The sequence below is a fragment of the Megalops cyprinoides genome, chromosome 20 (assembly GCF_013368585.1).
Source record: "Megalops cyprinoides isolate fMegCyp1 chromosome 20, fMegCyp1.pri, whole genome shotgun sequence".
NCBI lineage: Eukaryota > Metazoa > Chordata > Actinopteri > Elopiformes > Megalopidae > Megalops > Megalops cyprinoides.
Genome location: NC_050602.1, coordinates 12399527 through 12415579, shown reverse-complemented (window position 1 = coordinate 12415579; position 16053 = coordinate 12399527). Strand labels below are relative to the sequence as shown.

The window sequence follows — 16053 nt, the reverse complement described above, 5'->3', positions numbered from 1 at the left end:
CACATAGCACTGTATTGTGAGCTTATTCATCAACAAGCTTTCAGTCTCATTCTATCCAAGACCCCCTTCTCCATACACTCACACATTCACACACACAAACACACACACACACACGCATACTGTACGGATGTGTTTTGCGGATCTTCTGAGTTATCGGTGCCATTGGTGAGGCAGTGTTATCCCACCCTGCAGCAGTAGCTGACAGATCCTCCCTCTCTGTGTCTCTCTCTCCCTCCCTCTCTCTCTCACTCTCATTCAGCTCAATCTCCTGATTTGCTCCTCTCTCTCTCTCTCTCTGCTCGTCTTTTCATAGTTACAGTACAAACGCACGCAGGTCCTCTAGTTTCCTCTCTCTTCTTCAGGTCTGTGTCCTCTCTGCTCCACAGTTCTGCTTTCGGGAGACCTGATTCCGTCTGAGTGGCACGGGGCCGGCGGTGTTCCCCTCTGACGGATGCAGCAGTTTGAGGGGAAAGACCGCAGGATTCAGAAGTGTTTGTTGACTCTGTGCGCTCCGGACGGGGAACGAGTCCGCTCGCCCGGGATCCCTCACCGCTGCGGAGCGTCGCGGCTCAGCGAAGTTTGGCGACGTTACCTCATTCATCGTCTCGGGTTTCCTGCCCGTCTAGTCCATCTGCCAGTCAGCCCCTTTTGTGGATCCTCCTTTGTGCCTGTGTGTGTGTGCACGCGCGCCTGTGTGTGTGTGTCCGCTACGCTTGCCACCCTGCGGAAAACTTGGCAGCAGTGCGAAGCTGAGAGAGATCCCCAACGCAGAGCCTGACCGTCGCCTCATCGTGCCCCCCCCTCCACCCCCCACCCCCTTCCACCGCACAGCTGCAGAGCCGGGACTTTGCCTTCTCTCCCGGAGACCGACGAGAGCGGGAGAGAACTGGGACATGATCACACTGGTGACACACATTAGCATCGGCAGGCAGAGCCACGCGTGTGACGCTTCTGAGCCCTGAGCTCTGAGGACTGCGGGAGGGACAGAGGTGGGGAGAGAGAGCCGGGTCTACGCCGATTGCTGAAAAGCACTGAGATCCCCTGGATGACATAACGTCCCGCTCTGCCTTGCGCCCCCCCCCCCTCCACCCCCCACCCCAGCCCCTTACCCCACCCCCCTCTGTTTCGTCCCTCCTGGTTTTCTGTCACTTGCTTTCACCACAGGGATTCAGAGCCGTCACCCAGCAAGGCTGCTCCAGTGTCTCCCTGGACCCCTTCCAGCAGCCCAGAAACCCGCAGGAACATTCTGGCCGAGCGCTCTGACTGTTTTTTGGACAGAGGGACTCAGACGGGCGCAGGAATCTGGTCCTCTTCAGCTTTCGCCCGCCGCTCTCTTTCAACAATTAAATGAGCGAAATCGCACGTACATAAAAAAAAAAAAAAGTGAATCCGCCGAGCTGACTGGCCACCACAGAGGGGAGCAGACATGCAGGTGTCCTTCGCCTGCACAGACCACAACCTGAAGGCCCCGCGCAACGGGGACGACCGGCACAGCAAGCAGAACGCCACCAGCCCCAACTCGGGCAGCGCGGCTCGGGCGAGGTTCCGCACGGTGGCCCTCATCGCCCGCAGTCTCGGCTCCTTCACGCACCGGCACCACATCTCCCTGAAGGAGTCCACGGCCAAGCTGACCGGGATGAAGTATCGGTGCGTTGGTCCCGCCCCGTCAGCGTTTAACCCCTCCGTCTCTCTTGGTGGCCAGCTCTCTTGGGCCACAGAGCTCTGCTTGTGTAACAGAGGCCCGAGGGGGCTGGAAAATTGGTGTCATAGTCTAAATTTCAACTCCATGCCTCATAACAAAGCTTCAGCTTTCCTGACTTAGCTCTGGTTCTGGTTCTGTCTTTGTTTCTGGGTCCAGCTCCTGGCTCTCTTCAGCTATAGGGTATAGTGTTGGTTTAGTCTGAATCCTGTTTGTAAAGGTGCATCAACCTGCTCAGACTCATTGTGAATGTACTGTGTTCCAATAGCTGCACTGGAACATTCTTTATGTAGTGCTGAAGGGAAGTGATGGGCTCATGGAATTGCTTCTTTATGTGTGTGGAATGAGTGGAACTCAGTGATTTTTTTGTCCTTCATTCAAAAACATTAGACTGTGTCTGAAATCAAGTATCAGTCTTTTATTTGAATTCAGGTATCAGTCTAAGCTTGATGTCCTTGTCACTGTATTAGTTTGAAATCACTTAGTTTTTGTTTGAAGTAAGGTATAGTCTGCTTGGACGTAGGTATCACTTTTGTGTTTGAAATCAGGTGTCAGGCTCTGCATGGTATTATGTACCAGTATATGAGCTTGAAATTTGGTATGGGTCTGTGCTTTCAATCAGGTATGAGGTACTGGGTATGAGTTTGATACCAGGTATCAGAACATGTCTGGCATCAGATATCAGTGTTGTAATATTACGTACCTGGCTGTGTTTGTTATCGGGTATCCGCCTCACTGCAGTGGCGGGATGGATGTGTGTGTCGGATTTCAGGCTGTGGGGACGGCAGGTGTACAGGACAGCGGGTCCGTCAGCTTCCGCGTGGTGGAGGATCCGCAGAGAGAACAGATGCATGGCAGTGTGCCGCGTGTCACACAGCACCTCTCTCTCTCTCTCTCTCTCTCTCCCTCTCTCCTCTCGTTCTCCGGCCCGCGGTCGGCGGCGGGAGGCTCCAGTGCCTCCGCCTCCCCCCGTCCTGCAGCTGTCGTCCTAAGAGCGGCCGTTGTTCGGGCGTCCGCGTCTTCCGGCTGTAGCTTCCTGTGTTGTGTTCGGGAATTGCGACGATGTGTGAACGCGGGGAGCTGAAGTCAGGGCAGCGTTTGGTCGTTCTTCTGAGCTGTCCGTCTCACTCTGTGACACTTTGGAAACACAGAAGGGGATGCTGCAGATGGACTCCACATGGCAGGATCCTCGCTGTACTCATTCACTGATGTTTCAGTTCACCTCCCCGTCTGCACCGACTTATATGCTGACATGCAACATGAAAGCACCTGTTATAGGGCTTTCTCAAACATATCTGTCTGTCTATTCACCTCTCTCTCTCTCGCTTTGTACATATATACATATATATATATATATATATATACTGTATACACACATGTGTATATATGTATATATTGTATGTATAGCATGCATAGTGTGTGTGTGTGTGTGTGTGTATGCACATATGTACTCATACATACAGAGAAGGGAAAACCCATCTTGTCCACCACTTAGACACAAATCTCCTCCGGTTCACCACATTTAGGATGAAAGACAGGCATTACACAGCCATATAACCTGTGTGTGTGTGTGTGTGTGTGTGTGTGTGTGTGTGTGTGTGTGTGTGTGTGTGTGTGCATGTGTTACACTGAGGCGTCAGAGGCGGGGCGCCTCGCGGATCCGAATAACCAAATCCGCCATGGCAGGAGTTTTGAAAAAGGCAGACTTGTTCTGCGCCGTCTGGGACGATCAGCAGAGTCTTTAAAAGTCTCGTCTGTGTCTCTTCCTCTCTCCCTCCTCTCTCTCCCTCTGTTCCCCTGTCTCACGCTCTTCCCATCTGTGCTTAATTAATTAGCCGCTTCTTTGAGGGCATGTACAATGTAAAAACAGGACCCATCTGCTCCTCTGCAAAAAATGCCATTTTGGGGGTGAGGCGGGTAGGGGGCGGGGGTGGTGCTGGGGGTTCTGTTTACAGTAAAGTCTAAGCACTGTGTCAATAACATGGGGTGGCATTATGCCTGAAATGCATACTGTTGCATACTACCTATCATTGCAAATTATACGACTCTGGACACATTGTAAGTCCTTTAAGGATTTCTATAATTTCTGATATCTCCCTGATGGAGAGGCAAATAGCAGTATTACCAGTTGTTCTATTTCTACAATTTTATGTAAAAAAAAACTTAGGAGAATAAGAACATAGGCCACTGTTCATACATATGTTATATATATTCAATGATACCTCAAGTTAAACAGATATTTTATAGGGTGTGTGAAGACAGTAAACTTACTGGCCTCCTGTAATACTTCTCAATAACTACTCATAGCATAGTGATGCACTTATTTGGAAGTCGGTCTGGGTAAGAGCGTCTACTAAATGACGTAATGTAATGTAATGTAATGTAATGTAGCAGTTTAACTTTTTTCCACAGGACCCAGGTATGGCACTCAGTGTCACCTGTAGGAGGCGGTGTGGTGCTGTCACCTTAGAGATGGAGAGACAGTTATTGAGTATTCATTGCTAATTGAACACACGCTCTTATTCACTCACTGCTACTTGTGTGTTTCAGACTGTAAAGACTTACAGTAGACAGCAGACCCAGCTTTCTTATGCAGGGCAGAATAAACAAGCGGCGTTGATGTCACCTTCCTACACTGCTGGCCTGCTGTAGCTAAGCTTTTGCGGGGAGCAGAAATCTCATGGCTGCACACTGAATGTACTCAAGGATTAATGACAGGCACTGAATGCTTGGGAAGGGATTAGAGGGGCGAGTGTGTGGAAGGTTATAACTGCAGCTGGAGGTCCTTTCAAAGATACTGCAGTATGAAGAGGTGTGAGAGGAGAGAACAGCATGCAAAGAGAACTGGAGCCTCTCAGCAGTACACCAGTACTGCATAGAGCACTGATGCTTAACATCACACTAATAACACATAGGACACTGATACAGCATAGTGCACTGATACCTTACAGAGCACTGGTACAACTCAGTGCACTGACACCACATAGACCACTGATATCACACAGTGCACCAATACCACATGGAGCACTAATACCATTCAGTATACTAATGTCACATAGATACAGAGGCCCAGCAGTGTCTGTGGCCCAGTGCTAGACTCATGGCGCCCCAGGAGGGCAATATGAGGTGAAAGAAATGATGTAGAGAGGAGGACTTCCTATTTTCTCCATGTGAGTGATGCTCACAGTAATTTAGTTAAAAAAAATATCTTCAATAAAGTCTGCTGCAATTGTGGCATCTCGTCCAGTTTCCATGACAACGTGTGAAATAATAATCTCAGGGTTTTCAAAAAAATTTTACACACATGAGAGCATTGCTGCATGTTAAATCAAATCCAAAACTTTGTCTTTCTCTTTCAGCTTAGTGGGGCAAAAATGGCTGCTCTTGTAACAATGTAATAACGTTGTCAGTACCTTGTAACTACAATACTGTTTTGAGATCACATTGTTATGCAACAGCTGGACTTACTTAAAATCTTAACATCTGCAAGGGGAAGTTATTGGTCAAAGTTTTTGGCTCAATGGTATTCAAGTGGAGAGAGGCATTATGGGCAACGCTCTTGACTGCTCTTGACTTTTTGGCAAAGTCCAACCCTTTACTGCAGTTGGATTCTAGCTGGTCTTCAGAGTCAGTCCTCCTTTCATGAGGGTCCATACATGATTATTGGCAGCTTTCACTCTGTTTCTCTGCTTGATTGGTTAGTGTTTTTCCCTCGTTTGTGATGTGGCTGCCCAGATGAATCAGAGGCGATGTATGTTGTTGGTGATATAACGAGAAGTGGCAGGATGCCACCGAGGGCATAGGGGACATTTCTCCTGGCTGTATGTTGTCATTTACCAACAGCTCGTCACTAGCTGTCTTTAACTGCAATTAGGATAATCGTCTCTGACAGGGAGCAGCCGCTGGTCAGAGAGCCCTTGGCGGTCACTCTTTTCAGGGGCATCTCCATTTCCTGTTCATCCCCCTCCATCCCCTGCATCACCTTTGACCTTTGATCTTTAGCACTCCATTTCCACTCCTCCGCACAGCCCCCCTGATACGCATGGTGAATTCAACACCTGCTGTCAAATTCCGCTTGCGCTTATATGGTGTCACAAAAAGCGACAGTCATCCAGTTTTTTGGACCTCTTACAGCACTGTAAGAGAAGAAACTGTAACAGCATTTATTCACTGTCAAACTATTTATTTTCACAGGAGGTGGAATGCCAGATAAAGCTCTTCCTCTCTGAAACCGATAAATTCTCCCACCTTCTTTCTGTCTATCCTTGCCTGTCTTTCTGTGGTCATGAGATGGCTTTCCCTGCGTGGAGTTGAATGGAATCTTCCGGAGCTATGGACGGAATCTAGGACATGATCTTGCTGTCGTATGGGGAAATGGTCAGGGCTGTATGCAGGTGTGTGTGTGTGTGTGTGTGTGTATGTGTGTGCACGTGTGTGTGTATATGAGAGAGAGAGTGGACGTGCATGTGTGCCTGAGGTGGCTGTGTGTGTGGGTGTAAGTGTGTGTGTGTGTGTTTCTGTTGTGAACATGTGCGTGTATGTGTGTGCATATGCGTGGGTGTGTCTTGCCGTAACTTCCCTCACATCAGAACCTAACTGTAGTCAGCCTGAGGTTATTGTGACCTGTTGTGTGGTCCAGGCTTTCGGCCCATGGTCTAAATATAGTCAGCCATACGTACCAAAGTGTGACCCCAAGGAATGCATCATCCTGTGCATCACATGGCTCTGTGTGTGTGGGGAGAGATTAACGGCCTCATGATAAGGTGAGGTAATGGGGAGGCTCAGGTTCATTTACAGTTGCCATGGAGATCTGAATTACAGTACTTAGAAGATAAGCAGTGGTGCTCACTGTGAAAAATACTCTCTCACTCACTCTCTCATTAATTACTGCAGTGTGATGGGGAGGGGGTTGTTAATGACTGCAGTGTGTTGGGGAGACCTAGTTAATTAATGGCATGCGGTAGGGAAGCCTTGCTAATGACTACAGTTTGAGAAGAAGCCTTGGTATAATGAATGCAGTGTGATAGGGAAACCTTGCTAATGAATGCAGTGTATGATAGGGAAGCCTTGGTATAATGAATGCAGTGTATGATAGGGAAACCTTGCAAATGGATGCAGTGTGTGAAAGGGAAGCCTTGGTATAATGAATGCAGTGTGTGAAAGGGAAGCCTTGCAAATGGATGCAGTGTGTGAAAGGGAAGCCTTGTAATGGATGCAATGTGTTAAAGGGAAGTGTTCCTATAATGAATGCAGTGTGATAGGACAGCTTCATCAATCTCTGACTAGGCTGTAGAGGTTCCCAAACATTTGGCCAGGCCAGAATTGGCCACATTTTTTGCTGCATTCAGCAGCGATAAAAGCAAGAGGCAAGAGGCCGAGCTTGGCTGACATCCCTCCGAACGTCCCTCTCAAATCACTCCCGACACCTCTCGCCCACCTCTCCCCGTCACCCTGCCACGGCCATAATTACTGCTGATTGATTTATCCAAACCAGAAATGTTACAGTTCTAATTAATAAAGTGCATAAGGTGAGGACACATTTGCATGCCAATTGCACCGGAAGGTCATGTTATTCTTGCACATTAGCGCATGATGCAGGGGACTGTAGTAGGGGGAGCTACTATTGTCCAGATTTCACCACCCACCAGCCTGTTTTTTAAATTAGTTAGCAAACAAATAGTGACTGTACAGTAAATGGGAGATGCATTTCCATTTTACTCCAAGCTGGGACTATTTAGACATAATTGTTTTGAAAATGCTCTCCTTGTATGCTCAGATTTGCTGTTCTGAAATTAATTTCAGCTTCTCATACCTACAACTCAGTACAAGTCAGCCACCACCAGGCAACAGCAGTATGCCAACAACCCAGGGGCAAATTGTATGACCTGTTTACCCCCTGGCTGCATGTAAAAACATCATGTTTAATTAGTATATTGTAACATAGCTTGTCAACATTTTAATAAATATAAACAGGCCCTAAAAGGGACATATTAAAGGCTGACAGCAACTTCAGGGGAGATGGAAGTTGATTGACAGGTCATCAAATATAAGCACAGTGCTATAGGGAACACAGAGTGGAGTGTTGAGGGCAGATTCATCATGGGCTCGCAGTGAATGAATGTTGCAACACTGTTACACCACAGCAGAACATAAACAATTAAACAAATATCACCACATGTGCAGGCAGTGAACCCTCTGGTCTCTGCATTGCCTGTCTCTTATACCCTGATTCCCTGAGCACAAGGACTGATCGACCTGCCCTTCGCTGTTGTTCAGCGTTAGGTCCACAGGGCTGTCACCACCTGTGCGTGGGACTGAATAAAAACAAGCTTCTCCTTCCTGCTCCTCTGAATCTTGCAATGTCTTTTTTGGGTCAGTGTGCTCTTCTGGTTGCCAGAAACAGCATTAACTTTGCAATAGCCTTACAAATTTCAGCTCTCCGCTTTAATGGGGGCTTTCGAGACCGTAGAGTCTCTGCATATTTGTCGGTCTCTTCGGCTAAGATCTCATTTGCATGTTTTGCTGTTTGTGGTGATACTCGCTGGTTGGCATATCTGCAAGAGGTGCTTTTACTAGAGGGGGAATCTGACTAAACTGTGGAGGAAGCAGTTTGTCATCATTGTCGGTGACTGACACTCATTACCATAGGCAAACTTTCTCAGTGTGTCAGTATGGAGGAATAGTGGCACATGCACTGTTAACCACTGCTCTCTTGATATGTCTGCATGTAGGCCTCGACCTGGAGGCCCCTCCCCTGCTCCTCCCAGAAGGATAAATGAGACACTCACAGCTCGCCATTCTCTTTTCAGAGTAGGGCATGCATTTTGCATGAATCTGCATGAACTCATCTCAAATTTGTTGTTACTTCTTTGTCTTACTAAAAGTGCTCCCAATTGCATGCGATTATTCTCCCATTCCAGCGCTGTCCTTGGGAACTGTCCTTTCTTGCAATTTCCATTTAATTTGGTTTTGTAATGCAACTGAAAACAAGCTGCAAATGAGTAAAACTGCAGAAAACATGGAAAACGTATTTGAATTTTATGAAGGGATCTTAATTACTGATAGGGGATACAAGCCTCCAGGCTGATTACAGGACATGTGGTCGGCTTACCGAACAAACTCTGTATTCAGAGCACATAATGAGCTGTATTACAACACCCCCCAACCTGCATTTTATAACCGTCTAGAAGAAAATATTGGAACCAATCTATCTTTTTGTCCATTCAATCGCATGGTTCTTTCACCTCAATTTAAAGCTTTAAAGGCAATCAGCACATTGATTACAATCCCACAAGACACATCATGTGGCCCTGAATGAGGGGAGGAATGATTTCTAAATTTCTGGAATGAACACAAAAGGTTTTTTTTTATGACAATGTGTTTAGATGATTTGTTTTGCAGCATATGCTCATGAATAATGAATAACAGTTTTTTGTCATAGTGCTTTCTCATGTGCATGGTAACCCTGATGCTCATCCAGAGTTTATGACACGCTGCAGTGTAAGGAGTGTCCTAGAGAACATTCTGGATGCTTACCAGTGGAAATCCCCATACTCTAAACTCTCAAAACTAAGCAGTCCTGGCTCTTGAGTTAAGAGAAACCTTTTCCTCAATACACCCAGTTCTATTTTTAAACTCCAGCTATCTGTTTTATAATATTTCTGAAGCTGAATTAAGTCGCATTGCACATTTCTGAAGCTGAATTAAGTCGCATTGCACATTTCTGAAGTTGCATTAAGTCGCATTGCACAGATTCCTGTTTACAGTTTGTCGGTAGATTTCAGGCCAAGCAGTGACAGCTAAAAACCTGAGACCCTCATGGTCCTCACCAGGATAGTATTACTTATCGTCCAGAGCAGCTTTCATCTTGCGCATTAATATCGCTGTATGTTGAATATAAGGAACCACACAAAATACCTTGCTCTGCCTTGCACCGCCCAGGATTTGGCTCTGTAACCTACTGGTTCAAGGCTTTGAGCCCTAACCATTAGGATGTGATGCCGGCCGTTTATCGGTGGTGTGTTCGGGGCGGCGTTGTGCTCCGCTGCACTTTGGTGCACTGCAGTCTTTCGGCCTCCGCTGTTTCATCGGGCGGTGTGTGAGAGGGCTAGTCGATCCTCACACAAAAGGATTAATATTCTGAAGGTTAAAACCACAGCAATACAGAAAGGGGAAAATAACACGGCAGGAGCTTTTTAAAAGCGAAATTTAAAAAGGAGCTCGTGGTAAAAAAAACAAGCACAAGTACACTTCGCAGTGTTCTTCTGTTCTGCATGCCTTAATGACCCTCCATTGGCGGAGGTATGAATATTTACCAATCAACAAATACCTTGTATATGCAAGCCAGAGGTGTGTTGTTCCAAAGGTTAATAGAATAGGGCGATGTACTTGCACAATGTTAGAGAGAACCAAATCCAAAGAAAAAACCTTGATTAAAAAAGGCTATAATGCTACTGATGCACAAGCCATGTGCAAATCAATTTAAACCAAACGCTGCAGTAAAAGATTACCTTAAGGGCAATTCCAGCGAGAACAGTTGGTACATGCAAAGTGATCTAGCGTAGGTTTCAGTCTTCTCAATTTGTGTGTGTGTATGTGTGTGCATTCATGTGTGCATGTGTGTGTACAAGGGTGCTTGTGTATGTGCGGGTCTGCGTGTGCATGTGTGTGTGTGTATGTGTGTGTCTTTGTGTGTGTAAGTGTGTGTGTGCATGTGTATGTGTGGGTCTGTGTGTGTGTGTGTGTGTGCCTGTGTGCTTGTGGTCTCATCCCATTCCCTCCAGCAGCACTCTGCTGTAATGGCAGGGGAGACCTTCAGCCGGTGTTTAAAGCATCACATACTAATTATTTTGACAAGGAGACAATATAGAAGCCTGAGATTTGTAATTTCAGTCAGAGTAATAAATGATGTCAGTACATTTCTTTGGCGCTTATGGCTTCTAACCTCATATTTCCTGTGCTCTTCTTGGAAATGACGTATCACAGCCTGTGGGTTTGCATTTGGGCAGGGGCCCCATATTTCAGCAAAAGCTGAATGGCTCCACTGTCCTCTCCTTACAGCCCCTGAGGGTAGATTGCGAGTTTTGTGTTCACCTGAAGATGCTTTATAGGAAGCCTGTCCTGAGGGTGCCATTACGCTGGAATTAACTTAATCCATCATGCTTCCTCAGCTCAGCTAAAAGTGTTGACTCAAGTCTGGACTTGAGGGAACATTTTTTTTTATTTATGTCACCAAAGAACAACAACAAGCAGAAATCTTTGGACTTTGCTTGGACTTTTTCACCCTTCAGCCAACCCTGAACCGTCTTGTGTGTGTGAGCTTGCGTGTGTGCACGTGTGTGTCGTCCATGCGTGCGGGGGTTGGCTTTGAGCGTGGGTGCAGGCATGGGTACATATGTGCGTATGCATGTATGATGGCACCAGCTGTTCACTGCGGGGTGGCCTTTTTCCTCTGCCTATGCATGCTGTTAAGCAGCACCGTCAGCATCTCCTCATCTGATGCGGTGATGAAGTACTGGATGTGGCCTTCACACAACCTCACCCCTGTGTGCTTGGGCCAGAGTACCAGTACCAACAACTGGAGCACAACCCATACAGTAAATCACAGGCTGCAGTGAAATCTATTGACTTGATAGAGCACGAAGCAGAAAAAAAGGCCTCAAGTCCAGGCGGAATAATCTTATCCTAACATTGCGTCCCAGAATAGGATTAATGCTCCATCACACTGTCTTTCTTTTCCTTTTCAAAGGACGTCAGTTTGATCCAGCCCTTGTGAGCTGACACAATGCACACATGTGAAATTAAAGTCATGGTGCGCATGCGTGTGAGTGTGCATGTGTAATGTATGTGCATTCACACATAGTGGTCATGGAACTGTGGTTTTCAGCTTGGCATTGCAATGCAGTATATTAATGTAAAGAAGAGATCTCTCATAGAACAACACAGGGTGACCATTCTGAATTGTCAGTTTAATAAGGATGTCCTTCAGCTCAAAAGTGTCAGGCATCTCACCAAGCAACTCAATAAATATTGGTTCAGAAGGGCTATAGGGCGCTTGGACCATAATTTGTTGTGACTCCAATCTTCTTCGGGCGATAACTGGACATATTTGTATCGGCGAATCTTAGCAGGCAATACCTCTGCTGCTTCTGTGGGACGGTGTTAATAATTTACAGAGGGGTCCGGCTCCTTGTTTTGCTCAGAGAGATTTACTCCATCTTTTCTACATTCTTCACTGCTGGCGATGGCTGATCTGATTTCTCCAGAGACAGCTTCTGCAGCAGCTGCAGGGTTTGCATAAGGGGTTTCAACACTGAAATCAGTTTGCAGACATTTAAACACACCTTAATACGTGTGTGCAGGTTAATACATATTTATACATGTATACTAATTTTATATATTTACATGTTTTTACACATTTATGCACACATTTGAACAATTCATGCACGTTTATGCACTTATATCTCTATATGTTTATGCACATTTATACATCTGGATATTTCCAGAAGCAGTCCAGGCCTAGTGCTTTGCTCTCAGGGCCACAATAACAGCAGTTATTCCACCACCAATGCAAACCCTCTGCCTTCTGGGGATGTCTGGGCTCTCCCTGACCTTCTACTCTGCATGTGTTCACCTGTGAGCTTGGTAGCTCTCTATCCCCCTCCTACCCTCTCCATCACTCTCTCCCTCTTTCTCTGTCTCCCTTGATTCCTCCTTTTCTCTCTCCATCTCCATATCTGCCTTTCATTTAGGGCAGTAACGCATGGTTTCAGGCATGTCAGTCAGTCCTGCTTCAGTGGCTGTAAGTGAAATCTCTCTGTTATTCCTCTCTGCCTGGATTGTAAATACACTGCAGCTGTTTTCCTCTCGATGTCGCCAGTTTTATGTTGACGTTTGCAACTCCCAGCGTCGGGGGAGAACATTTGAATTTTTAAATCGCCAGGTTTGAGGGTCCATTCCCCATGCCATTAAGGTGTTCTCTTTGATCATATTTGCAATTTTCCAGACAGTAGCTTTCCCCTCTCTCCTATTTGTTTATGTAAAATACTCAGGAACGTTTGCTGAAGCGAGCTGTCTGTGGACGTGTATAGGGAACGACAGTGATTTTTGGCATGAGGGTTCTTTCTTTGTGAGTCATTTTTACTGTCAGGCTCCATCCGGCTTTAGTAGCGCATATGAGGCAAAGTGGGGCATGTGAAACAAGTAAAATGTGTAAATATTTTTTTTTTTTGCTCACTGTGGACATTCGTGCGCAGACAGAACAGCATCCTCACACAGCTATCTGCCAGCAGAGATGCACCACGAAACAGTTGTAAACACAAACACTCAATCCCTGATGACAGCCTCACTACATAAACTGTACTGCCTTGGTTGGTTGTTTAGAAGACATTTTTATACATTAGAGAAGCAATTTAAAGTTAAATGCCTTATTTGTGCAGTTTCAGTGCAGGGTCTGGAACTCATGACCCCCCTCATGCTGCGTAAGAGAGCATGATCATGCTGGAGGACAAGCTGCGTAGGAGGTGTGTTCTGCTAACCCCCTTAGTGCATGATGTTCTCTTGCTGTTGCTGTTAGGTTTTAGCAGTGCTATAGCCTTGTGAGAGCGTGTTGAGAGGGGTGCTGAGAGGTGAGCTGGAGGAGCATGCACAGCATAAGGGGTGAGCCACTGCCTCTGTTCCACCCTGACCTCTCCACTCTATCTTCACTGAGTCACTGAGGAGCTGCTGCTGTCTCTTTCACACACACAAGCAGACACACACACACACACACACACACAGGCACACATGCACAAATATACATTCACATGCTTGCAACATTCAAACATACACATCCACACACACACTCTCCTCTTCTGCCCCATAGTGGTATTTCAAATCACTCAGCAGTTATTAGATCCCTTGACCCATAAACTCGTTAAGAATGCCGCTTCACTGATGAAACTTGGGCTCGTTAGGCATGCGGTCTCGCTAATGAAACATGGGGCTCTCTGTGGTCAGGGGTTCCTGTCTGACCTGCCAGAAGCGTCTGCATGGTGACTGACTCCAGCAGGGCTCAGTGCCAGGCCTGGCACAGAGCGATCAGCACCTTCCCCAGCAGCTGACTGTCCAGAGACCATTTAACTGCATCACATCACCGGCGATGGGAATGTTGTCTGATGTGAACACACACCCATCAGACAACAACATCTCCCAGCAGAGCCTACTCTAACACAAACATTTGTGTCTAATGCTGTACACAGGGAGAGTGACTGCACACTAGAATTAAACGCTCTTCTGTTCTGTTGAAATCTTTTATTTACATTACACTTTTTGTGAGAGCGTTTAACTCCAGCGTGTGGCTAACCCTTCTGTGCTTCTGTGTTCCCTGCACTCCAGCACCTGACAATTCTGGATTCACCTCTATCCTGTTCTAATTACACTGTACACAACAAAAGGAATGCATAAATGTGTGTCACTCTCATACATGCCATTTAATGACATGGTATTCTGCGACTTTATATCGTATGCAACAGCACACATCCAGGAAAGTGGCAATAATTAACATATTTCTTATATACAGCCCACAGGTTTGGCGTAGCATGTTTTTAGTGTGTTGCTTTGTGAATGTGGCCATATGGAGCTCGTGGGTAATGTATGTCATGGTAGCGGAGTAGCGGAGCAGGGAGCAGCGCTCCCTCGGTGAGACCATCGGCTGAAGGCATGAATAAATGATGCCAGGCCCGGGTATTATGTGGAGTTCTGCAACAATTACTCATCGCTCCTTTCTGTTGCACGAGTTTTCGCATTCGATAATAGCCGCGTGCACAAAGCATTGCTCCTACAGCTCACTTGTCAGTCAACAGCACGGGAGTCGTCATGCTTCACCGGGAAGAACACCATGTTACCGAGTAGGGGGAGAGGGGCGGGGAAGAACAGCAGGGCTCAAAATCAGCTCCACCTTTGACCAGCAGGAGGCGTTGTTGAAATCATGACCGATCAATACTGCCAGCAAATGAAGTGTTCAGAACTTGGGAGACTGTGTTATTTAAAATGCAGAAAGAGAGAGAGGGAGAGAGGAGGGAGGCTGGTATTTTTAGAACCAATTTAACTGCAATGCGAATCTCCAACTTTTCACAATACACAAAGGCTTTTGTCTATCTTTCTCAGACTGTATTGTTTTTTCCTTCAACTCGCAGCCGAATAGTCCTGGGATTGTTGAAAAAGGAATATGGGTTCAGCAGAGTAAGACATGTGTCAAGGCTGAAGCTGTTTTATCTCCATTGTGTGTGCCAGGGAGGGGCAAAGTGAGAGTGTTTTGGATGGATGTTGTAGCACCACTCTGTAATGTGGAGAGCACATTGCAGTGTACTGGCAGGGGAGTAAGTTGGTCCGTGTGAATTGTAATTGGTAACAGGAGTGCATGCACACCCACTCTGAATCATAATGTGCATTCATGCATGCGTGAGAGTGGAGCAGAGTTGCCAGATAATTATGAAGTTAACCAGAAAAAGTCCCCCATTCCCTTCTCTCTCTCTCTCTCTCTCTCTCTCTCTCACTCTCTCTCTCTCTTTCCTCTCCCTCTCTCATATACATAAAATAAAGCACTATTTACATATTCAAGGCTTTGGACACAGGAATTGTAAAAATGGTGTTACAGCATAATAACTACACTGGACTGTTGGATTTTTCTGTGATTGTTGAGAAGCAGTGTAATATGATCGCTGAATTAGCAAGAATAAAGGTTCAAAGCTTCAGAGTACCGTTAAATGAGTGCATGCACATAGTTATAAAATATTTACATGCAAGTGCCTGTGTTGCATGTATACCAATTTCATTGGAAAGTAGTGGTTACCCAGCAACTAGAGCTACTGATGAAAAATTAGGTAGTTAACACTTTGTTGAAATTTGCATTTACGGTGAGATTTAGCCCTTGGTCTGATGCTTTAAGCTGGCTGAGCCTCACTGAACTGGGCTGCTTGAGATGCTAAATTTTGCAGGCAGTTTGAGTTTGAGGGAAGACAGAAACAGGCCTTGTAGACCAGCTAACGAGCTGTGCTGTCAGGGGTGTCAGTTCAGAGCAGGTGCTGATTCATCAATCGTTATATGATCTGGATAGAGAGAAATTGATGATTGCCGTAAACCGATGCGTCAGTATCAGATAAAGACTAGCGGATCAGTGCAAATTAATTGCCCATTGTGGTGGGACCAGTTTTAAACCTGATTAAACTGGAAAAAAAACTCTGACAAAGGCAAAAAGTAGCCAACTTAATGGTCTTGGTAATACTGGTGCGGAAATAAGCATCAACCAAAACCTACAGAGTCACAGCCTGAACTTTCAAGAATTCGGACAGCCTGCAATCACAGATTGGTTTTGT

The 16053-nt window shown here is 46.2% G+C and overlaps 1 protein-coding gene across 1 annotated transcript in view; it reads left to right on the top strand.

Moving 5' to 3' along the window:
• The first annotated feature begins 1143 nt into the window (after window positions 1-1143).
• Window positions 1144-16053, top strand: part of LOC118795742 (voltage-gated potassium channel subunit beta-1-like) — a 36319-nt gene continuing 21409 nt past the window's right edge. Inside the window, exon 1 of the mRNA XM_036554447.1 lies at window positions 1144-1647. Coding sequence (XP_036410340.1) covers window positions 1427-1647 — 221 coding nt within the window. The 5' untranslated portion in view covers window positions 1144-1426. The remainder of the gene's footprint in view (window positions 1648-16053) is intronic.